Raw genomic sequence first — 25,455 nt, 5'->3', positions numbered from 1 at the left:
AGCACTCTTTAAAGTGATATTAGCCAAAAAAAAAAAAAACAAATTCATGTCCTACTTACCTACAACCAACATTTACAAAGTCAAAACCATAATTTACAAGCACAGAGCATTAAAATAATTCCAAATTTATAACCAATAACTTATAAAATTCAAAATATATACTAATAATTCCAAAAATTCGAAATACAATTACCAAATAAATTCAAATATATTTATTATAATTCAAATAATAATTAGAAATTAGAAAATTTAAATAAATAATTAAAAAAAAAAAAAAAGAGGCGTCGAACCTCGGAGATTCGGGAAGGCAGGCGGCGGTGTCGCGGTGCGACGGGAAGCGGCGGAGATGCGCGGTGGCTGTCGCTGTGCGGTGGGTGGCTGTCGCTGTGCGGGTGAACCTCGAGGCGTCGAACCGAAGGCTTGGGCGGTGGGAGGTGTGGCGATGGCTGTGACGCTGGGCGGTGTCGCGGTGAGCGGTAGCGGCGACATCCGGTGTCTAGGGGAGCGGTGGCAACGTGTCGTAGTGGCGGTGAAGGGTGTTGCGGTGAAGGGCGACACAGTGGAGGCGGGGAAGATGAGTCATAATATCAAAAAAAATAAAACTTTGCGTTTAGGGTTTAGAAAGCCTACAACATCGACTATTAGTTAATAGCGGATGTCATAGGGTTAAATAAATTTAAAAAATAAAATAAAATAACTTATGACGTCGGCTATTTTAATAGCTGACGTTGTATTATATTTAATTTTTTATTTTTTTATTTGTAACATATAACGTCGGCTATTAACTAATAGCCGACGTTGTATATATATATTTTTAAAAAAAATTAGAAAAAACTTTTAACGTCGGCTATATATATAGCCAACGTTAAAAGCCCGACGTTGTATGTGAATTCGGTAGTAGTGGTTATATCTTTGTTATATATACTTATAGATATGTAAATATGTTACTTATCTATATCTATACTTGCGTGATCCTCTTTGATCCTACGTGTGTTGATATGTGTAAATACCAAAACTACTATTTTGCAAACTTATATTTACTTTGCAGGGTTGAGTGGTTTATACTTAGCATTTTATGCTAAGTGGGTTCTATTCCATTGTTTTCTTGATAACCCATTTCTGATTTGGATTGATGCATGACGAGAGCACGTTTAGAGGCTTTATCTTGATAGTCTTTTACTTTAGTTTGACTTTAGTTAGTAACCATTTGAGACTAGTGTTGTGTTGATAATGATGTGATCTTTAAGTCTTTTGGTGTAGACTTGATTAGATGTTAATGAAGTTAACCTTTTAGATTGGTTATGAAATTTTAATTAAGTTAATCTTTTGTTGAGTTGTGGGTTGTTTAATGAATGGAAGTTTGGGCCTGTCTAACCCTTATTGTTTGATATTGATTAAGTTAGGATCTTAATAGTTTAGCCTGATAGTCATCCAATAATGGGTGGCTACGGCGGTAGCATTCCCCATTTAGTGTTTATTATGTTGTCTAAGCTTGTAATCTAACTTGTCTCTAGTGTTAGAAAACGGGGGTGTTACACCCTAAGACAACGGTTAAAACCCGTTGTCTATGTACATTTTTCTTGTAGTGAAAATAAATAGTCAATGAATTATTTATGATTAAATTGAAAGTCAATGATGAAATTTGATAAAGGTCAATAGTCAATGGATCATTTATGGTTGTTGGTCCTGGTAGATTGGACAAAAGATATCTTTTATAAAGATCAAAAACACTTACAAAATAGTAGAAAAACGAAGTCGAAGGTCTTTTACATGTCTAAAAGTTTCGCTTTTTGTAACTGATCCTCCTTTCGTTCTCTGTCATCTCTCTCCCTTTGTTCCTTGAGCATCCTATCCATGTCAATATCTCGGTTGATCAAAGTCCTGAACTTTTGGATATGATTTTCTTTCACGAGGTCTTCATATTTTCCAGTTATGTTGCAGCTCACATAATTGTTATATGCTTCAAGAATGTTTTCTCCTTCGATAATGCTATGATTCCACCAAGTAATGAGCTCAAACGAATGCATTCCCCCAGTGTAGCTCTTTCCTGATTATGTGTGAATTTTGAAGACGGCATTATACTTCACTCCAGGTTCAGCATCTTTTCCAACCTTTGTCACATCCTTTATCTTTTCTTTTATCCTTTCGCGTTCAAGCAATTCATGTTCTCTTGCAAGTCTCGCCTCTTCTTGTTTGTTCCATAACTCTAGATTTGCTTTCTTGATCTCTTCATTTCTTTGGATAAGTTTGTCTAGAGTAGTTGTCTTTCTTTTTCAACCATACCGGTAGATTATATCCTTCAAAGCGCTTTCCACTTCCTACTTCATACTTGGTAAGTAACGAAGTTTCCTGTAGCATCCATGGTTGCCTTCGTATCTCACATCAGCTTTTGGCGACGATTTTTCTTTTCTCTGTACGTTAGTCCACGAAATGGGAATTCAAAAGTAGATCGAAAAGATTTTCTTTTCTCTGTACGTTAGTCCACGAAATGGGAATTCAAAAGTAGATCCAAAAGATTGTCGAGGTCTAATAGATTGTTATCTGGATCTTGAGGAAGGCTGTTGTCGAGACCTAGATACTAGAGGTGAAGATCTCGTGTTTCTTCCTTCATCATGTTTAGTGTTTCTACCTTCATTCTTTCTTCTCGGTTCATTTGGACGAGACGGGGATTGGTTTCTGTTTTCATCCTCATCATCATCATTTCTCTTTTTTTCCCCCCTTTTTGGCATCAGCACATGGGGAATCAAACGTTTTGGCTAACCTGTTGACTGTGTTCAGCACGTCTTTGACATATTCAAGAATTTGGAGCTGATATTCTCCCATTCGGTATATGTTGTCATGTCCTAAATCAACTTTCGTGCATGCGAGGTCAACTCTCTCTTTGAGGCCAAATTGAGAAAGTTTGAGGGAATGTTGTTCTTTCGCAATCTTGTCAAGTAGGTGACTTTGACAGTGGAGTTCTGCTCCTATCTTTTCGTGAGGATCTGTGGAAGGAGTTGGTTGCCGTGGAATGGAAGATAGGGCTGCCATTACTTGTGTCATTTTGGTGGATAGATCTTCCAAAGTTTTACTAACTTGCCTTCGGTGAACAGAATACAGTTAATGCAGAAGCTCGACTCTTTGAATTGTGGTCAACAGATGGTGCATGATGTCTTCGGGTTCAATAGATTCGACATGAAAGCCCGAGTCGGGGTGGATGCTCTTGGGTTCACGAAAGACATTTCTATGTTCAAGAATGACTTGATTCGTACTTGGTGATGCTTCCAGTTTTCCATCACGAGGTGATTTCGGATTCAATTGATTTGTTGTTGGTGGTGATGCTTCCATTTTGCCATCACTCGCTGGGTTTGCAACAATCCGATTGTTTGTAGGTGGAGGTGCTGAAGGGGAAGGATCACGAAGGGGATTCTCTTTGTGAGAAGATGAGTGGGGTGTGGGGGATCTTTCGGGTATGATTTCGATGTTGCCTATGATAGGAGATTCACTATCATAGTCCGAATTATCATCATCATCATCATCATCTGAATCGTGATCATCATCATCATTATCACCATCATCATCCTCCTTATCATCATTCTCGTTATCACCATCATCGTCTTCCTTATTATCATTCTCGCCATCTTCGTCATCGTTGTTTTCTTCATCACTATCTACATCTTCATTGTCTTCTTCATTAGGATGATCATTCGTAGCAGGGTCATCCTCATTGCTATCTTCGTCTTCTACAGTAACTTCCTCAGTGTCAACATTTTCCTCAATTGCATCATCGTCTTCAATTACTTTCCCATTCTCGTCCTTGGATACGCTAACATTGCAAGCTGGATCATTTTGATGGAGTTTCTCTAATTCAGTTTTGACTTTGGATAATAAGAGAGCAAGTCTGAACTCCTTCATTTCTTCTTCAAAGACAGGATCGAGAGGTGGTGTAACACCCCTTGTTACGACCCTTAATCCTGGATTAATTATTTAATTGATTCCGTTAATAATAATTAGAAAAGATTTAACTTGGTTAGGATTCCCTTTAATTAGGGGATGTGGCCCACCATGGATCATGGACCCTTATCCTTAAACCAAATCCTTAATCCTATAAGAAATAGGATAAGTGGAACCTTACTATTCAGACCTTAGTTGGGGCTCCTAAATCTATATATAGGGACTTAGGAAGCTTTTAGAAACCCTACGACAGTTAATTCTACCACACAAGATATTCCCAGAGAGAAACCTACAGAGGAATCTCTCTGCCATAAAACGTAGGAGAATCCATAGAAAGAAGATCTTAGAGAAAAAACCTTAGTAGCCAAAGGATATTGATTAAGGCTAAGAGGTAACCCATGTCTCAACAAAACCTATTTTCCTTGATATATCTTATTCCTTGGCTCCTTTGATATATGATTCTGTGCTTGAGTCTTGATACAGCTTTGCCTAGGGTTATATTGTGTTTATGTGATAATCTTGATGTTTATCTGTTGATCTTGATGCTTATGTGATAATCTTGATGTTCTTGATACGATGATTTATTATATGAACGATCTTATATTTTGATTATGTCTAGAGCCCTAGGGTTATAACATGGATTTCGTATTATGATATTCTTGGTATGTTTGGGTGGGATTTTGCATGATCGGGTGTTGAGTTTAGCCTAGGACTTGTGTTTAGGACTTTCATACAGAGTTCTTGATGTTCTTGTGGTTCTAGATGCTCCTGAACCGTTATATGATTGATGTTAGATCCTGGCATGTTTAGGAATCGTGTTTGGACATATTTGTTGTGATTCTTGGTTTAATTCGGTTAATTGAATACGTGGTGTTGTCATTATGTGTTTGAATTTGGTTGGACATGGTTTCGGGTTCCATGAAAGATCCCGGAACCAAAGTTGCCTGTGTATTAGTTGGGGGTATGTGGGGGGGATTGACCACCCGCCACCTACTCGCTGCCCGTAACACTGTTACAGCGGGCAGCCGGAGGGCGGACCACCCGCTGGAATGGTGACCGGCCGCCGACGGGTGACTGGCGGGTGGTCCTCCACCCGCCACCTACGCACTGGAATCCCGGCGTGCTTCGTGGTGTTTTTCCCCGTTTGATGTTTCCCCGTGTCCCGTTGTACCCCGTTTGTCGTGTATGAGTCTTGTTTGGTGTTTTAGGCATCGTTCTAGGAATTTATGTGTGATACGTGTCGTTGTTGTTGTGTCTTGCTTGTTATGTGCTTATGTGTTGATTGATTCATGATAATGATTATTGGGGTCATTGCGCAATGGCCAGTGTGACTAATGATGATGATAATGTGATTATGAGATTGTGATTGGTCGAAAATAAACTGTTGGCGGTTGGTACCACTTGTGCCCGGTCATTGTACTAAAGGTACAGGCTATAGCGGTGACTGTGCTAAAGGCACACACCCACCTTCGACTTTCTTGCTTTAGGCATGGGTCAGGTTATAAGTGTTGCGGTGTCATGTTAGAGCTATATGCGCTAACCCCTTGATATTGGCACTAGAGGTGCGGATCATTGAATGGCACTGCGGCACCATCTTGATATGTTGGTGGTTGAAAGGTGGGTTCGTCGGTGGGGGCATGTAGTTACCCGGAAGGCATAAGGGGTGGGGATATAAGGGTGGCCTAGAAGTATAGGTCGGAACTGATATAAGGATGGAGGGGAGTTATACGGTTGGAACTTGGTATAAGGTTGGAGGATGAATTGTGTGCTTTGTTGCCTACTTGCAAATTGATTGTATTGAATGCCTTAGTTATTTGCATACTTATCTGCCTGTTATGTCTTGCATTGCATGTTTAGGGTGTTTATTAGTTCTTATTATGATTATTCTATGATATTGAGTCTATTTCTATGCCTTGAGTCTTGATCTTGGATTTAAACTAGATTCTCGTAAGTATATATGTATTCCAGTTTCAAAATGAGTTTCTTATATCTACCTATATTGTACTTAATCCGTTGGAGTGGGTTACCACATTATTCGCTGACGGTTGTTATACCGAATGTTTTTCAGGTGATGAGCTTTAGCTTCTGAGCGCGCTAGTCAGAGCCTTGGCTTAGTTTAGTTAGTCTTAGCTCAGTAGTTGGCCTGCATGCCTTAGGATTGTATTAAATATTGATTTGAGGATTTCTTTTGCTTGATTAGTTTAGCCTGTGCACCTAGGTTCTCAAACCTAGGTGTAGCATAGCACCCTGACTCTTATGGATAGTATTATGCTCTATTTGGGAATTAAATCAATGGATTCGCCTTTATTTTACAGGTTTTAAATATCTTGAAATTTAGGGGTGTTACAGTTGCTATCAGAGCCTAAGTTCGACCCTAGGACAATGCCTTTAGGACAAAGACTTTGGGACATTAAGCTTGAACTCTAGGTATATACTTGGGGTGTTAAGACTAAAACTCTAAGAACCTAAGCTGCATCTAGGATAGTACTCTAAGTTAAGACCTTAAGATGCTAAAGCCGTAACTGCAGGTGCTTGAATACTTAGGACTTAGGAATCTTAGGATGCGCGGCGAGGCTGTGAGTTTATCTATCATTCTCTACTTAACTTCTCCTCACTCTATCTTGTGCTTAGCTTAAGGATTTCCCATAATTATAGCATCAAGGTAAGATGCAAACCGCTAACTTACCATTACGATCGATATTGGCCCTGTAGACCACCAGGATGGCGCCAACAAGAAGTCAGTCAAGAGCTGTCAAAACGGGCTTAGCCCACCGGGCCGGCCCGCCCCGCCCCTACTTAGGTAGGGGGCGGGTTTCAAAAATAGAAGCCTGCTAAAGAGCGGACTTTTTTGCACCCCCCCCCCCCCCATTTAGGCCCGCGGGTCGCGGGCTGCCCGCCTGTTTTTTTTTTTTTAATTTTATGTTTATATATTATATATAATATTTACACTTTAGTACTTTAGATATTATTATAGAATAGAGAGTCCAGACGCCACAGCCCACAAGTCCACAACAAACCCTAGTCCCACTCTTCAAGACTCCAACTTTGGTTAAATTATTTTGCATTCTGCATTTATGTTAAATTGTGTGTTGCTGTGGGAAAGTTTAATGAATTGAGTGGATTCTATCATTTCTGTGTGTGAATAATGAATTGAGTGGATTATGTTAATTTTTTTTTATGTTAAATTCTAGAATACCAGTTGAATAAATTTAGCAAAACAAAACAATAACCAATAAATTAATAATTAAAAAAAATGGTTTTGGAGCGGGGGCCCGTCTAGCCCGCGGGCCAAAGGCGGGGCGGTCCGGGCCAGCAAAACCCAGACCCGCTAAGGAGCGGGCTTTTTTTGGCCCGCCCCGTTTAGGCCCGCGGCCCGCCGGGCTTTGGCCCGCCCCGCCCCGCCAGCCCGTATTGACAGCACTAGTCAAAGACCCTTGAACCCCCCGCTCACGAATCTCTAGTTCAGAATCTACAGCAACTGACTCAGGTCGCCCAGACGTTAAGCAACGCTATCCTCCATAACAATAACCAACCACCACCACCACCAGCCAACGGAAACTCAGATATAGCTCGCCAATTCTCGAACCATTGCCCTCCTATCTTCTCAGGAGAAGAAGACCCCACAATCCTCGAAGAATGGATCCGAACCTTCGACAAGATCTTCGAGGTAGTAGAATGCCCGGAGGGACGCCGTGTAGAAATAGCCTCATTCTACTTCGGTCACGAAGCCGACCTTTGGGGGGTCCACGAAGGACCTGCTTGTAGGCAAGAACCAGGGATCAACTGGGAGTCCCTAAAACTGCGACTACGGGGACGGTTCTACCCCGCGCACATAAGGGCAGCCACGTACGAGGAATTCCTCCACCTGAAACAGGGGATGGCCACGGTCATGGAATACCACAAACGATTTCTCGAGCTAGCTCGTTTCGCGCCCGAATTGGTGCCTACAGAAACGACCAAGATAGAGAAGTTTGTGACGGGCCTCAACTTCAAAGCCCGAAAGGCTCTAATCATAAGCAAACCCCGAACCAGCGCCGCCAACCTCTACCAGATCCAACTTCTACAACGAGGAGTTCAGGAACAGATCCGCAAGAGGAATACCGGGGGCGGGGAACCGCCTGTGAAAAGAGCAAGGAATGACTCTAACAAAATGACGGTTAACACATCTAATCAAGGATCGTCTATGAGGAACAACGAAACCAACGCGAGACCATTCCTTTGCCGGAGATGCAATAAGGATCATAGGGGAAAGGACTGCCTTGGAAACACCTTGCGGTGCTTCAACTGCGGGGGAGAAGGACATAAGGCCTTCCAGTGCACTCGGCCCCCGAGCACAAGCCCTACGGTCATGGGTCAACAAGGGAGCGCGAATAACAAAGGGAACTACGGTACTCCCAGAAAGGTATTCGTCATTAGCCGCACCCAGGCCAACCTTGAAACGAAGCCAACATCGACACAGAAAACTTAGCTCTCGGGGACGAGGACCCCACGAATCAACCGGAGGAGAATCTGGAAGAAGAATTCTGCCTAGGATAAACTGTGAACCCCTGTAAACTATCCTTTTTGTAGAATCGCTTATTTAGTTCGGTTATTTAGAAATTCTCATGCCCTTAAATAAAAGACAAAGTGAATTAATTCAATCAGCTTAATTTCCCCTGACTACCACCCCTCGGAGTAAGTGAAGGGCTAAGATGTGACACCCCGTAAATCCAAACTCTAACCAAGGATTAATTAGAGAATTAATCCTAGTCTCCTTGTTAATTTATTCCTAAAAATCCTGAAAATTCAATAGTCGAAGGACTAGAATTTGACTAGTCATTCAAGGTCAAAGGGTTGTACCTTATGCTTATTGGGTTGTTCCCTTGTTTCCTTATTCTTCCAGCTTTAGTAAGGGCAAAGGTGTCTTTCTACCTAAGGTTTGTGCTTCAAGCTAACCTAGCAACATCTCTTCATTTCATCCACCAACAATCTAAACACAAAATCTCTAAGGGGTCGTTTGTTTCACAGAATGTCAGATTACCTTAGGAAATGTTAGATTGCTGGGAATGTTAGATTACTGGGAATGTTAGATTCCTGTGTTTGGTTAAAATTGAGGTATGTAATATAATCATGGAGAAAATTACACTTTTGGTCCTATGACTATAGTGGAGGTGGTAATTTCAGTTCGTGACTTTTAAAACTAACAGATTTAGTCCTTTTAGTAAGCTTTTTTTTACACATTAAGTCCTTCCGGCCAAATCACCGGTGGATTTTGGCCGGAAAAACACAATCCCTTAATTTATTAAATATTTGGGGGGTAAAATAGTGAATTCAGATTCTTCTTTCTTCTTCCTTCTCCTTCCTACTTCTTCGTTCTTCTTCTTCCTTCTTGTATTTGGGGGGTAAAATGCACTGATGTTTCAAGTATTTTTCTTCTTAAACACATTTAAATATTTCAAGTATTTTTCTTCTTATCTATACATCCCATAATCCATCCTTGGGGGCGTACACTGAATTGCAGCTTCCGTTGCATTTATTCTCTGTTTCTCCACATATGCATGCCATCCTTGATAAACAAATCAACTAAATTAGGAAAAGGAAAAACACTATTTTTAATCTCTTAATGGTTGTTAATTATATGATATGTGATATATGACGCATAACAGATAACAATTAAGAATTTAAATGTTTGATTTTTCCATAGCAGAATCCAACAATCATCATTAACACACACACACACACACACACACACACACACACACACACACATATATATATAATTCCATGCGATCAAGCTGACGATACTGCTGGCAGAGCGACAATTTCATGCAGAAGAAATGTAAGAGGAAATCCATGAAGATGCTGCCATTCAATGCATACTTGTTCCTCATTTTAGTCCGATAATAGCATGAGTAGATAGAGGATCCTTGGGACAACGTTAGAACGTGACAAAACGCAAACATCAGTGCATTTTACCCCCCAAATACAAGAAGGAAGAAGAAGAACGAAGAAGTTGGAAGGAGAAGGAAGAAGAAAGAAGAATCTGAATTGACCATTTTACCCCCCCAAATATTTAATAAATTAAGGGATTGTGTTTTTCCGGCCAAAATCCACCGGTGATTTGGCCGGAAGGACTTAATGTGTAAAAAAAAGCTTACTAAAAGGACTAAATCTGTTAGTTTTAAAAGTCACGAACTGAAATTACCACCTCCACTATAGTCATAGGACCAAAAGTGTGATTTTCTCTATAATCGTGTTTGGTTTAGGGTTATCTTTTATACACACTATAATATTCTTAACATATTTTCATATATTTTAATAAATTTAAAAATTAAAATAAATAAATAAGATAACGGGATCATATATTAAAATATTAACTAATTACAGGGTGAGTTATGGCACCTTTCGTCTAGAACGAAAGTGGCAACAAAAAATGATGAAAAAGTTAGGGATCTACAGTCTAAGTTACATTGGTATCATCAAAATCTTAATACATATGTTCCTAACAGTACAATTGAAAGTCGAAATAAAAATTAGTAAATGTCAATAGTCATAGACCATACATTCATGAAATTAACTCACTGTTAAAATTGACTTATTTGTATTCCATAGAATTTTTGTGTAGTTTAAAAATATAGAGTATTAATACTGATAGGACAATTTTAATTATGTCCTCGCAAGTGCACGAATCATTGTAGTTACAGTGTGCAAAGGCAAGGGTCGATCCTACGGAGAATTGATACAATGCAATTTATAAACTTGAATTTAAAACAAAGAACTTAACAATTTCAAGTACTAAAAACAAATATCAAATATAAAGATAACATAAATGCAAAATGATTGAAATACATGAGCTAAAGGAATGAATTACGGGGAAGAGCCAGAATATCAAAGACCAGAATCAACTCAAATGCAAATTAATTGGAATTCATGATGCGAAAGAAATGAATTAATAGAAGCCAAAATATCAATTAACAATCAAATAAAGCAGGTAGAAAACAAGGTCGGAAAGACAATTGACGTAATGAAATAACAGGGAATAAAGACTATGAACTATAGAGCTTGGAACTAATAGACATGGTATATACTTAATAAAATCCTTAAAAAAACTAATTAATACTAGAATTGGCCAGATTCAACACAAATAATCGCAATACAGAATTATAAGATAAAACATAATTGATTGACTAATTAAATAAATTAATATAAAATATTCATGCTAAATAACCCATGTTCCTAAAGAAAGAATTAACTAAACATACTGATCTCAATAAAGATTGCAAATGGAATTAACATCTTGCTCACAAACTAAGAACCTGGACGCAAAACAAAAACCAATATGCCACTTGTCGAACTACTGCACCGGAACTAGAGCTGACGAATTGCCGCTGTTAGATTATTGCACCACCGCGAAGCCGCCGAACGGAAATGCTACCGCCAGGACGGAACACCGTCGTACGGAGCATTCACCTGTTCCTTGAAAATTGTTTTGTGAAGAGATGCCTCATTCTCAAATGTCTTGATTCTACTTAATCTACTAAAGTCCAGCCGTTCCTCCTTAATTCGTGTACGGAATACTGGAATAGCACAAGAATAGCTCTCCTTGAATTCCATAAAGCCTCTAATTGCCTCCAATTTGCTAACTTTGCTGCTGACCAACTAAAAAGCATAGAGAAATTAAAGATTATTTAATTTGTTAAACACATCTATAATCTATAATCTATACTATATATAAAAATAAAATCCTGCAATTTTAACTTCCCGGCCAATTCCTAAAAATTATCTCTTCCTAATAAAATATATTGATTTCTACTTCCCTATTCGTACAATAATTCTGGGTTAAAATTCTATTCTAATATTGTAAAATACTGTATTACAATTCCTATTGTAATCTATCTATCTATACATCTATACTATATATAAAAATAAAATCCTGCAATTTTAACTTTCCGCCCAATTCCTAAAAACTCTCTCTTCCTAATAAAATATATTGATTTCTACTTCCCTATTCGTACAATAATTCTGGGTTAAAATTCTATTCTAATATTTTAAAATACTGTAATACAATTCCTATTGTAATCTATCTATCTATAAATCTATACTATATATAAAAATAAAATCTTGCAATTTTAACTTTCCGCCCAATTCCTAAAAACTCTCTCTTCCTAATAAAATATATTGATTTCTACTTCACTATTCGTACAATAATTCTGGGTTAAAATTCTATTCTAATATTTTAAAATACTGTAATACAATTCCTATTGTAATCTATCAATCTATACATCTATATCTATACTATGTATAAAAATAAAATCCTGCAATTTTAACTTCCCGCCCAATTCCTAAAAATTATCTCTTCCTAATAAAATATATTGATTTCTATTTCCCTATTCGTACAATAATTCTGTCTTAAAATTCTATTCTAATATTATAAAATACTGTAATACAATTCCTATTGTAATCTATCTATCTATACATCTATACTATATATAAAAATAAAATCCTGCAATTTTAACTTCCAGCCCAATTCTTAAAAAATCTCTCTTCCTATTAAAATATATTAATTTTTTACTTTCCAATTCGTACAATAATTCTGGGTTAAAATTCTATTCTAATATTATAAAATACTGTAATACAATTCATATTGTAATCTATCTATCTATACATCTATACTATATATAAAAATAAAATCCTGCAATTTTAACTTTCCGCCCAATTCCTAAAAAATCTCTCTTCCTAATAAAATATATCGATTTCTACTTTCGTATTCGTACAATAATTCTGGGTTAAAAACAAAAGCAACACATATACATTTTAGGTTAATATTTTCCAAACCCCCCTAATTATAAATAATAATTTTTTTTATCGCGCCGCTTGCCGCGGCTAGGAAGTCCGGAATCGTCGTCCTCTGCGGCCGTCTCGCCGGCTGAACCTGCCTTTAATTATTATTATTATTTTTTTTTTTAGGCTGTAAAGTGTCAAAAGTTCGGCAATGCATAACTTTTGACTCGGTAGTCCGTTTTAGACAAATATTTTTTTGAAATTGCGTATTTTTTCGAGATCTATCCACCGCAAACTGCCGTGGGCGGTTTGGCCGACTAATTTCTAAAAAAAATGCTTTATTAAATCGTTTCTAAGAAAAAACTATGAGAACCTTATGTTTTAGTAATGAATTTTTAAAATTTTTAATTAAAAAAATGTCCTTTGTATTATTTAATAATCTCTCTTTATAATTGGTCAAATTATTTAATTATGGAAAATTAGAGAATAATTAATGATGGTAATAGAAATCCTAGAAGAATATAGAATTGAAGAATATTTAATTATTGTTATATTATTATTGTGACTTACGGAATGCAATACACGAATATTTAATTATGGTTATATTATTATTGTGCCTCACGGCCATTATATACTAACAGAACTTGAAAAGAAGCTAATAATAATAATAATAATAATATAAGTGGTAATAATAATATGAAAAAGTAATTAAGTGTTAATAATAGCAGTACGAATATTAACGTAAGAATTATAACATAGAAGAAATCGTAATAATTAATAACTATAGTCTAGGATTAAATTTGGAATTGTCAGGAGATAATCGACCTCTGGTGAAATTAACTCTTAAATAATTATATATCGATTTAAATATTCTTAATATAATACAACAATTCCATTACGTGCATCGCACGGGTGAAAATACTAGTTGATTATAAAAGTAATAAAAAGTCTAAACTTTATTTATAAAAAAAAAAGAAGAAAAAAACACATTATTGTATCTGTTCAAACATACTTTCTCTTTCTCAATCTAATGAACCACACAAAGGCAACAACGCCTCCACTGAAGCTCGATCTCATACCTCCCACATAAGAGAGGTCACTACATGCCATCTGAACAGGGCCGTCCCTTGCTAAGTCTGCCCAGGGCCAACGCACAGGGCCCCCAAATTTTGGGGGCCCTTATTAAAAAAAAAATAAAAATAATAATAATAATAATAATAATAATAATAATAATAATAATAATAGTATATATATCATGCATGCTTTAGCGTTAGAACTTGGAAGACTTCTAATTAAACAAAGCCGACAAACAAAATTATTACCCTAATCTAGCCGGAGAGAAAGACTACAAAATGCAAATCTACAACAAATTGCTACTGCCTAGGTATTTGAGTTTTTTTTTTTGTTTTTTTTTATTTTTTTTATTTAAGCAAAGATAACTTTATTAATAAGCAAAAGGCATAAAGCCCTTACAAGGTCCAGGAGAGTTAGACCCTACATGGCCTAAACCCCCAAAAAACAACAAGTAAATAAAATTACAAACGAAGGCCCCCGGGGCTATAACAAGCGTGGCCCCAAGTCCTATGCTAGTCATATAGCTAACACTAGACCACAGGCTAGGATAAAATACTAATAAAAGCTACTAAGTAAAAGGTAGACTGCACAGCTGCTCGAAAGGATGTAAATGCAAATGTAGCTCACCAGCGCCACAACCCACCATATAACCGTGTAGATGGATGACAAGATGAATAACCACCTTTCTTGTCACGCGCCATAGCACCTCCCTGCTAGTTGCACCATAGCGTCCCAGCACTATGATGCAATCCGACAGGGCTGCAACCACAACCGCAACATCTCATGGGGTGCTATTGACTGCCCTGAATAAAAGCAACAATACACATGCTCCCGGCTAAGTATAAAGTTTTTTTTAACATACAGAAATATCAGCACACAGGCCTAAGTCAAAGATAACATGACTAATACAGAACGGATCACAGGCCTAAACTTCGGCACACAGGCCAATGCAATATAAACAAGGAAGCCAATAGCATCAACCCCCGATCAGCACCAGCAACGAACCAGAACCAACCCTAACGGGATTAGCTACTATGGGCCAGCAGCAAGCCTGGACTACCGCCAACGGATTTGAAAAACCCTACCCGGCCACCGTTCAGCCCGGGCCAGGGTGCAATTTCTTACCGCTTGCACCAACGTTGAGGCCTGGTCTATCTCAAAAGATGCCTGCAAAGGCGAAACCAAAAAAGCCTATAGACCAGTCAAGTGTCTCAGAGGCCAAAGAAGCAACCTGCAGAAAATAGGAACATGATAGAACAAAAAAAAACATCCTGCTCCCCTGACCCCAGCTATTTCCAATAAATTCTACATAAGGTGAGTGTATAAGGTATTAACAGGCCGACGCGAACAAACAGTAACCCTCCAAATAAGACCCGTCCCCCCCGGAGTCGAGAAGGAACTCGGCTACTATTGGCCAGCTGCAAGCCTGACCAGGGCAACGGATTTGATTAGTCCTGCCTGGTGCACCGTTCAGCCCAGACTAGGGTGCCATGTTGTACCGCCAACACCTTACGTTGAGGCTCAGTCCCGACCAGCAGAACCTCATCGCCTCCAAGTCCCGTCCCCCCAGGAGCCCGGAAGGGACTCGGCTACTATTGGCCAGCAGCAAGCCTGACCAGGTCAACGGATTTGATTAGTCCTGCCTGGTGCACCGTTCAGCCCAGACTAGGGTGCCATGTTGTACCGCCAACACCTTACGTTGAGACTCGGTCCCGACAAGCAAGACTTCATAGCCTCCAAGAGGTATTTGAGTTTTGAACTTTTAATTTGAGTTTACTGTTTGTGAATTTTAGGTATTTACATTAATTTAGATATTTAATTTGAGTGTTTGTGTATTTGAACTAGATTAGGTAATTCAAGTTTGAGAAAGACGATAGATTCAACTCGTGTGATACTTATTCTTCAATTCATTTTTATCGTACAAACTTTCGAATTCTTAAATTCTCTTGACAGGTAATTAAAATTACGTATTATTTCACAATTCTTGTTTATTGTTTTATTTACATTACTTAATAATTCTGATTTCAAAATAAGATATTCAAGAATTCGTTTGTTGATTAATTATTTATTCATAGAGTTTTTAAATAAATTTTTATTTTTTACTTAGGATTTATGTCTTCTAGAAAATATTCATATGTGTTTGAGAAGCGTAAAAAGAAAATAAGAATTGAGAAACTAACTCAATCTCAAAAGGGAGCTCTTAAAAAATTTATTATTAAAAAAAAAAAAAAAACTCAAATAGATGAGCAAAAAGATAATGTCAAGGAAAAATTGTTAGATGCTTATCAGGAAAGGAAACAACAGGAATAAAAGAAAGGAAGAAGATGGAGCTTGATTGAAGAAGAAGATGATTACTGTTACATTGAGCAGAGAGTGTTGTGTTCTGTTATATCTAGTTCTAGCTAGTACAGAGGGAAAAGGAGATTACAACTGTTTTCTACAACTAACTCTAAACTAATCTTTAACAAAATCAGCTAGTGTTAGTTGTGTAAGATGATGACTTGGCTACTAAGGGCTGTTTGCTATCTGTTGATATCCCCCGCCCCCCTCCCCCCCCCCCCCCCCCCCCCCCGCAAGCTGGAGTGTACAAGTAGTGTAAACCCAGCTTGAAGATGAAGCTTCCAAAGGTACTAACAGCCAGGGGTTTTGTGAACACATCAGCCAGTTGGTTGATGGTGGTAACATGCAACAATCTTAACACTTGCTTCTACAATTTTTCTCGCACAAGATGACAGTTTATTTCAATGTGCTTTGTTCTTTCCTGAAAGACTGGGTTTTCAGCTATTGCAGTGGCAGACTTACTATCACAGTATAGCATGGTTGGAGAATCAACACTCACTTCTAGGTCTTGTAGCAAATATATCAGCCATTGTATCTCACATGCTGCTGATGCAAGTGCTCTGTACTCAGCTTCAGATGAGCTTCTGGATATTGTGTGCTGCTTTTTGGACTTCTAGGACACCAAAGTTTTATCCAGAAATATGCAAAAGCCAGTGACAGACCTTCTAGTATATGGGCATGCAGCCCAATCAGAGTCGGAGAATCCTTTAATCAACATGGATGATGATGCTGAAAAGAACAAGCCTTGACCAGGAGCTACTTTGACATACCTCAGTATTCTGTGGGCTGCTTGTAAATGTTCATCAGTAGGGCAGTCTAAGAATTGGGATAGTTGTTGTGTAGCATAGCATATGTCCGGTCTAGTGATTGTAAGGTATAGCATTTTGCCAACTAACCTCCTGTATTGAGTTATATCATCCAGAGTGTTACCAGAAGTTTTGCTGAGTCTTGCTGATTGCACCATAGGAGTTTTGGCAGGTTTGCATTGTAGGAAACCAACATCTTCAAGTAATTCCAAAGCATATTTCCTTTGACTTACACTAATCCCTTGATGTGAAAGGCATCATCTAACTGTTTCTTGATTTGTTGTACTTGGCTTATGTTTGGACTGGCAACAACTACATCATCAACATATACAAGTAGGGCTATAAAGTCATTACCTTTGCCCCTGGTGAATAAGGAGGAATCAGATATGGCCTGCTTAAAACCCATGCTCAGGAGTTCTTGAGTTAGCTTGACATTCCACTGTCTGCTAGCTTGTTTTAGCCCATAGAGAGACTTGACCAGTTTGCATACTTGGCCAAGTTTGGGAGAGGTAAAGCCAGGGGTAATGTCATGTACACCTCTTCATTCAAATCACTATATAAGAGAGCATTGTTCACATCAAGTTGGTGAAGTGTCCACCCCTTTATTGCAGCCACAGCTAGCAATACTCTGATTGTAGTTATTTTTGCCACAGGGCTGAAGGTGTCAAGGTAGTCCAACCCAGGTGTTTGGGTGTATCCTTTGGCCACAAGTCTGGCCTTATGCCTTTCAATTATTCCATCAGCCTTTAACTTGGTCTTGAATACCCATTTGCACCCTATAGGCATCTTGGAGGGAGGGAGATCAGTAAGAACCCAAGTGTTGTTGGCCTGCAATGCATTGATTTCTGATTCCATGGCCTTTTTCCAACATTCCTATTTGATTGCTTCATTATAAGTCTTTGGTTCTTTGGCACTTAAGGCATTCACAGCAAAGACCTTATAAGCCTGTGAGAGTTTATCATAGGACAGAAACTTTGAGATATCATGTGGGGCTGTTCTGCTAGAGATGTTCTGACAGGCATAGTCTCCAAGATAAGTAGGCTTGGACCTGACTCTTGTTGATCTTCTTGGCTCAGGCATTGATGATGATTCTGTAATAGTGGAATTAGTGTTTTGGGTAACAGGTAGGCTTGGTTAAACATCTGGATTCTCAGATGATCTTTGGCTTGGGATAGTAGGATGAACAATGTCTTCATCATAGGTTAAACATGACACATCTTCTGATGGTAGAACCAGGTGGGAATTTTGTTTGTCTTGAGGATTCTGATAGGGGAAGATGTTTTCATAAAAGGAAACATCCCTAAATAGGAACACTTCTTTGGTGTTGAAATCCAGTAGCTTGTATCCCTTAACTCCACTGGCAAATCCCAAAAAAACACACTTCCTAGCCCTTGGGGAAAACTTGTTTCTCTGACAGCTTGGAATTGTGGCAAATGCTAGGCTTCCAAACACTCTAATATGTTGATACTGTGATATGTTATCAAAGAGGATCTGATATGGGATTTGATTTCCTAATGTGGCTGAGGGAAGTCTGTTTATCAAATAAACTACATGTAAGATACAATCACCCCAAAATTCTTCAGGTAGGTTAGCTTGAAATCTTAAAGCTCTTGCCACAGATAGTATATGGCCATGCTTTCTTTCCACAACACTGTTTTGCTAAGGGGTATAGACACATGACTTTTGGTGAATGATTCCCTTCTTTTGATAATAATCTTCCATCATAATTTATCAGATCTTATGCATTTAATTCCCTTTCTAAACTGTGTACTGATTAGTTGATTTAGTTCACAAAAATTCTGAACAATCTGCCTTGTTTCACTTTTGCTTCTCATCAAGCATGTCCATGTGGCTCTGCTGTGATCATCTACTATGGTCAAGAAATATTTGTGTCCATAGATAGTGGGGATATGAAAGGGACCCCATACATCAACATGAATAAGATCGAAGCAATGACATGTAATGGATAAACTGGATTGGAAAGGCAATCTTTTTTGTTTGGCCATATGGCAATATTCACAAACAATAGGCTTATCATTACAAATGCTATTGTCTAAGGCATGAAGGGTTTTTATTTTTCCTTCAGAGGCATGCCCTAATCTAGCATGCCAAAAACTATAGAAATTCACAATAGGGAATACAACAGATTTATTCTGAATGGAAACAGGAAAGGTAAGGTGATAGAGTCCCTTCTCCAGCTTAGCTACACCAATCGTCTTCCCATGATGTCGATCCTGTATAATGCATTGGTCAGAATGGAAGAGAGTACTATAATTGGATCCTTTCACAAGTTCTCCCAGAGATATGAGATTATAGTGAAATATAGGCACACAGAAAACATTCCTTAAAACCAGATTAACATATAAATGAACAGTTCCAATGTGTGACACTTCTGCATAGTGTCCATTTGGTAAGTCTACAGGAATTCCTTGTACTCTCTTAGATGTGTGCAGTAAGTGTATATTTCATGCAATATGGTGTGTAGCACCACTGTCAATGATCCATTCTGACATAGATTTAGCAATTTTACCTTCATGTTGAGCATTTGGAATGAAGTTGGCTGCCATGGTATTGACTTGGGGACTAAGGTCAAGAGGGGTGTTGGCCTTCACTCTTTCTTGCTGCATAAACTCAAGGAATCTCCTGCAGTCTTCTTGAGTGAATGGAGAGGTGGTTTCTGAGTTGCTGTTTTCTTGTACAGACCCTTGCACCTGATTTGCTGATCCCATCCCCTTACCTCTTGGTTTCCAACCGGGGGGTAGCCATGTTTTTTGTAGCACTTCTCAATTGTGTGCCCTGTATATCCACAATAACTGCATACAAGTTTCTTGCCTTTCTTGTTGTGAAACCATAGAGAAAGCCTGACCAACATCAGGAAGTGGTTTCATAAGAATGATCTGTCTCTTAGTACCATTGTAATTATCATTTAATCCAATAAGGAAAGCAGACATCATGTTATTTTGCAGATCAATTTCTACCTTCTTAGACAGACTAGTTCCACATTCACAATTAGGAGAACACTCACACCTAGGAATAGGTCTTAATACAAGCAATTCATCCCATAACAGCTTCAGTTGTGTAAAGTAATCATTTACTGTGGAATTACCTTGCTTAGTATGATGAATTTGTGATTGAATCTCATCAATTCTGAAGATATCTTGTTGGCTGAACCTCTTCCTTAGGTCCTTCCTGTTGGTCCCGAAAAGGTGGTGAGAAGTCTAGGGGGGGGGGGGTGAATAGACTTCTCTAACTTTTTCACTTCTTTTGCAAAAACACACAAGGCAAATAACACTTTGGTAATTTCAACTCTAAGTAACAAGCATTAACAAGATAAACAACTTAGAGTGTGCAGCGGAATAGGTAGCGGTAAAGTGTTATGCATAATAGTGTGGTGCTCAAAGAGATATTCTAAACATGCAACACGTTAGAAACACTTGATATGGTTCAAAGATGATGTACGTAAAGTTTGACATGCATGCAAACGTGGGAACTATTAAACCCAGACAGATAAATATATGCAATAAATCGTAATCGGGTTAGTTCGCAGTTAGAATAAGCATGCACAAAGTATATGAGCAGTAAGTAAATAGAGAGAGAGATTTATAGTGGTTCAGAGGTGGTGTAATCCTCCCAGTCCACTCTTCTCCTTTCACTTCAAGGAGGAAATTCACTATTCTTCGATCACCCAGATACAATAGTGAATAAATGTCTACCGACACTTCTCCGAGTGCTTCGCACAAAGCTACACTCCTCCAAGGTTTTTCGCAAGCTCCTCTTGTTACTCCGTCTTCCCGAGTACTTCGCACCAAGCTGTACTCCTACACCACGAGAACTACGCACAAAGCTATGCTCTCACAGGGTTTTCACAAGCTCCTCTTGTTACTCTGCCCTTTACACCGAGTGCTATGCACAAAGCTACACTCAACCAGGGTTTTTCACTCTCTCTAGTTACTCCGCCCTCTTTCTACACTCAGTAGAGAAATCTACAAAGAGATAAAATTTTTCTCTCACTCAGACTTGAATTCTTTCGTATATAGCTCAATATATCACTTGATGATTGATTGGATATTCTACGCATTTTTCTTGTAGAATTCGTATACTGCTCTTGTTCAAGTGCTTATTCAAGTGTCTTTGTCTTCAAGTCTGCTTGGGCAATTTATAGCCAATGAAAGCTATTTGCCCGTTGATCAACTTTCGATCTCTATCGTCCATTTTGAATTGTAGTTGATCAAAAGATATTGTCAACTTGATCTGAAATATTAGGTAGACGTGATTTCTCCTTTTGTCAGATGATTTGAATAATTTGCCCATTGCCATGTCTCGAATTTTGTAGCCTCTAAAATTTGAATAAGTTCGGCGCGGCAAGCTTGATATTTCTTTTCCTTCATAAATGCTCTGAAATGTCAAGTTGATCAAATAATTTATCTGCTGATTCTTGCTTGAGTATAAAACAATTTCTCCGCGAATCAGCCTTCTTCGAGCGTCTCCGGTTCCACCGTAAAAACTTGATGTTCAGATGAAAATATATCAGATATTTTCTCCTTCATGATCCTTGTAAAATAATATACTGGAACCTCTGTAAAAACTTCATAGTTGTTCATGGTGAGATGCTCTGTTTCGATTTTAAGCTTGGTCCACCATTCTTGGTGTGTTTCTCCATCTGGTGCATGTCTCTTGTGAGACTTGTGCATTTCCTTTGGTTAGTCTCCCATACGGGGTGAGCTAGTCTCCCCTACGGTGGAGGTTAGTCTCCCAAGAAAGGTAAAAATGCTTCACTTGAGATTCAAACTTAGGATCATTTGGCATAACTCACAAGTATTTCTTCCAACTCCTCTAGCATGGTTCTTAGTAACTTATCCGCATCATAATTGTGTTAAGCTATAATCCCGCTTAACTTCTTCAAATAAATTATGATCTTCCAGACTTGTGCATGGGTTGCATGATATGGGTGCCCCATACTCCGTAGACTTAAACTGACTCAAATAGAATAAAAAGGGGACTACTTGATTTTTCAAAAATACATTCGGCTCATCAAAATTTACAATATATTCCTAACAATTTCCCCCTTTTTGATGATGCCGAAACTTATACCCAAGTCATTTTGGCTTTGTCAATTTTGAAAAATAATTTCTTTTTAATTGCTTTTATTTCGACTGGCCAATTGACGGGTTTAACAAAAATTGTGACTTAGAGATTTTAAAATTTGGACAACCTAAACGTATATATGAGACTTTGATCGTGGGGTGTTCATTTTTCTTTTTAGCTTGAATTTTTCTTCCCCCTAAATTTTATATCCTCATTTTTATACGTGTTACATTAATTCTAAGTCCAAATTAAAATCTTGTGACATACTAAATAAATAAAATAACTAAGACACACTAGTATGGTACGAAAAGTTGTCATGCATTTTCAACCCATTTTAGCTTAGCATAGATATAATATCAAGGGATAATGTGCTAGCTAAAATAAATTATACACCAAAAAATTTGAATTTGTCAATCGAATTTTTACCTTCCTTTCAATTTGCCATTGATGTATTCTCTTAATTTCTTGAAATCCTTCTCGAGGCCCTTTGTGTTGATAAGGTGTGGTTACTTGTCCGGTGACATAGTTGCCATAAGCTTCTCTTATATTGTTTCCTTTCAACACTCCAGCTTCGTGCCAAAAGATGCACTCATCAAATGTTCAGCCATCGCTCATTTGCTCACTTCGGTGACCGAACTCCGTTTGAAGCTCTTGCAATTTTTGTATCTTCGTGGCAATTGGCTTCGGCATAGGTGCAATCGGCGTTGGTGGCAACACATCTTGAGGGGTTGAGCTTGAGCTAGGGCAAGTACCTCTAAGATAGTCCATCATGCTCCCTCGGCTTCTAGGTGTTGTTGATGGTCGAACAAGTTCCACCAAAGGTCCTCTTGGTCGTGGAGCTCTCGGTTGTGATGATGCATAAGCATAGGCTTGTGGTACAAAATGACGTGCTAATCCTTCCCCCTTTTCGGCAGCATTTATGAACTTTTGAAAACTTTCGGTGGAAGAATTTTGCTTGTCACGAACTCCTTCAAGTAGATCCAAGTTGATGCATGATTGTTGTAGAAGACCATTCAATTGTTGCTCCAAAAGTTTGAGCCTTGAAGTTGTTTCGGACCCAAATCTTCCCATTTCATTAAACAACTTCATCACATCATTCTTTAACTCGTTCTTTGCCGTATCAATCTCATTCTTCAATAGGCCTTGCCTATTAAACAATTGTAGAGCACGGTCTACCATCTCCTTGTGATAGCCATCAAGTTTGTTATCCATTCCATCCATCTTAGTGTTCAATCTTCCCGTAGACTCTTGAAGAATTGCCTTGACATCCCCAACAATTTCTTCCCTTAAGATTTGAACATTGAACAATGTTTCACTTTGTATTGGTGGTGTTGGATTCGGCAATGGATGAGCAAAATCATCTTGAGGAGTAGTGATCATTGTCTCGGCAAGATTGGGTTCGACTTCCTCATTATTGTAACAAAGCAACAATGTAGAACGGTTTCTTGGGTGGTCTTGATCATAGATCTCACAAGTAGGTGGCAAGATAGGCAAGTTCCTTGCCTCATCCAAATTCAAAGAAATCTGTTGACTCGGTGCACTCTCATCATCATGAATAGACCCCGTAACCTCCGTTGCGGGATGTGGAAAACAAGACTCATAACTTAAATTCTCATCCCCAACAGTGGCAGGATACGGATCAATCTCCGGGAGCCCTACATCATCAATCCGTGCCAAAGATCCCTCTCCGGGTCCCCTTCGGCTATCCTCCAAAGATACAATGGTTGCCCGGCGAATTTCATTAGGATCAAATTCACTTATTGGCACTTCGGATGCGGCTTCAACCATGTCACTTTTCTCGGTCCTCTTCCTCTTTGCAAGTTTAGTAAAAAAACATGAATTGATTACCGAAAGACGAGTAGCTCGGGCAAGGTCACGTGTGCCTTGCCAACTCAAGACTAGTTCCTCTCTTTCCAAGGTTTGTGGCCCAATTGTCTCGGCCAACTTATTGTGATCTCCTAGCCTCCAAGCTCTCCAATCAAGTGCACGCTTATATTCCTCCAAAAGTACACTATCCGCCCCAATTGTTGGTATGTTCTCAACACTCCCAACTTCAACTTGGTCACTCACAACAACATCAACTTCCATTCTATTTCCTCCTTCAACTAACCCGTGGCTTTCTAGGACAAGGGGGTTTGGGTTTGGGAAGGGTAAGGATCTTGTTAGTGGATTGATTGTTCTTCATTGGATCAAACGGCAGGGGTGTTTGATCCTTCATTGCTTGGCTCTCGAATAAACTGTCTAAGGTCTTGGAAAGGGTTTGGTAATTTCCTTTTTCGGGTTGGTTTTGGTAGGCTTGTGGGTAAGGTGGGATTTTTTTGTTCGGTTGAGTTTGGTGGCCGAAAGAGGTAACTATGGTTTGTGATGTGTTTGGCTTTGGAAAGTGTAACATTCTTAGTCCTCAAAATTTCACCAATTGCAAACCCGTAACCGATTTCCTGTTGAAACCATCCATCTACCAAAGGCTTTGCTTTCTTCAGGGACTCACATAATCTCCCAAACATAAATGCACCCCAATCAACACAAACATTGTTCAAGATAATATCCATAATCAACAATTTATCCCCCGACAACTTGTCACGGCAATGATACCAGGACTCTACACATTTGTGTACAATATCCAACAAGAGTCCGTAGTCCTTCTTCAAATCTCTTTTGTTGCCGTTTATCCTAGGAGCTAGCGGTGCGTTTGCATCGCGTACCTCGGCCCAAGTGGCATTAACATCATACACATGATTTTCTACCCGTAAGTTTGTTTCAACAAGATTGAAAATTCTCCGAAAATCATCGATTTTTATTTCTACATCAACTCCTTTGATCATAGAAATAATTGAACCATTTTCAACTCTAGCATTCATATATAATTTGGTCACCTCATCTTTATAAAATCCAACATATCTAAAGGTGAAAAAATTTAACAACCCATAAGATTCAAGAGAGTTGATAATTTTTACCCCTAAAGCTTTGTCCTCCACTTGTTTGTTGAAATCGGTGACGTCAAGTATCATTCCACTAAGCACACGGCTAGACTTCCTTGTTCCTCTGGTAGTGATTGTCTTCATCTCCACTTGATCAACCTCCATTGAGTTGGGTTTGATTTTGGGAATTTTGGTGAATTTTTGGACTATTTCGGCGGTGATGTCCGAAAAAGGGTGATGGGAATGGGTATTTGGATTTAGAGGATATTTGGGTGAGATTTTGGGTTATGGTGATGGGTTTTTGTGTGTAGAAGAGTTTTATGTAGAAGGTTTAGGATGGGTATCTAAGCATTGGAGGATTTGTGGCTTCTTCTTGTTCGAAAATTCCGGTCGGCGAGAGGAAGAAGGAGAAGAATTTTATCTTCTTTGGGTCTCCACTTCTACCCGTTAGGATTGAGGAGAAATATGTGCGAAATTACTCCTTTGCCCTCTAGTGGGTAGAGAGAGAGTATTGATCTCCTTGAGGATAAATTCGACCT

General features: G+C 38.7%; 1 protein-coding gene across 1 annotated transcript; it reads right to left on the bottom strand.

Annotated features, from left to right (window-relative positions):
* Positions 1-3,099: 3,099 nt before the first annotated feature.
* Positions 3,100-3,894, bottom strand: LOC109183672 (glutamic acid-rich protein-like). Its single transcript, XM_019333728.1, has 2 exons — positions 3,552-3,894; positions 3,100-3,467 (listed from the first exon to the last, which is right to left on the bottom strand). Exons 1-2 carry the CDS (start codon positions 3,892-3,894, stop codon positions 3,100-3,102), a joined length of 711 nt encoding a protein of 236 aa, XP_019189273.1.
* Positions 3,895-25,455: the final 21,561 nt, after the last annotated feature.

Source organism: Ipomoea nil, unplaced genomic scaffold (genome assembly GCF_001879475.1).
Source record: "Ipomoea nil cultivar Tokyo-kokei standard unplaced genomic scaffold, Asagao_1.1 scaffold1149, whole genome shotgun sequence".
NCBI classification, from domain to species: Eukaryota; Viridiplantae; Streptophyta; class Magnoliopsida; order Solanales; family Convolvulaceae; genus Ipomoea; species Ipomoea nil.
Note: the sequence above shows the minus strand (reverse complement) of the source record. Positions and strands in the feature narration are given on the sequence as shown.

What these genes read in the sequence shown, in the direction of transcription:
- LOC109183672 (XM_019333728.1), bottom strand. Translation starts at nt 3,894, where the DNA reads ATGAAGGAGTTCAGACTTGCTCTCTTATTATCCAAAGTCAAAACTGAA. An exon ending in TGATAAGGAGGATGATGATG is followed by an intron (nt 3,468 to 3,551) that starts GTGATAATGATG and finishes CTCCTATCATAG; the next exon opens with GCAACATCGAAATCATACCC.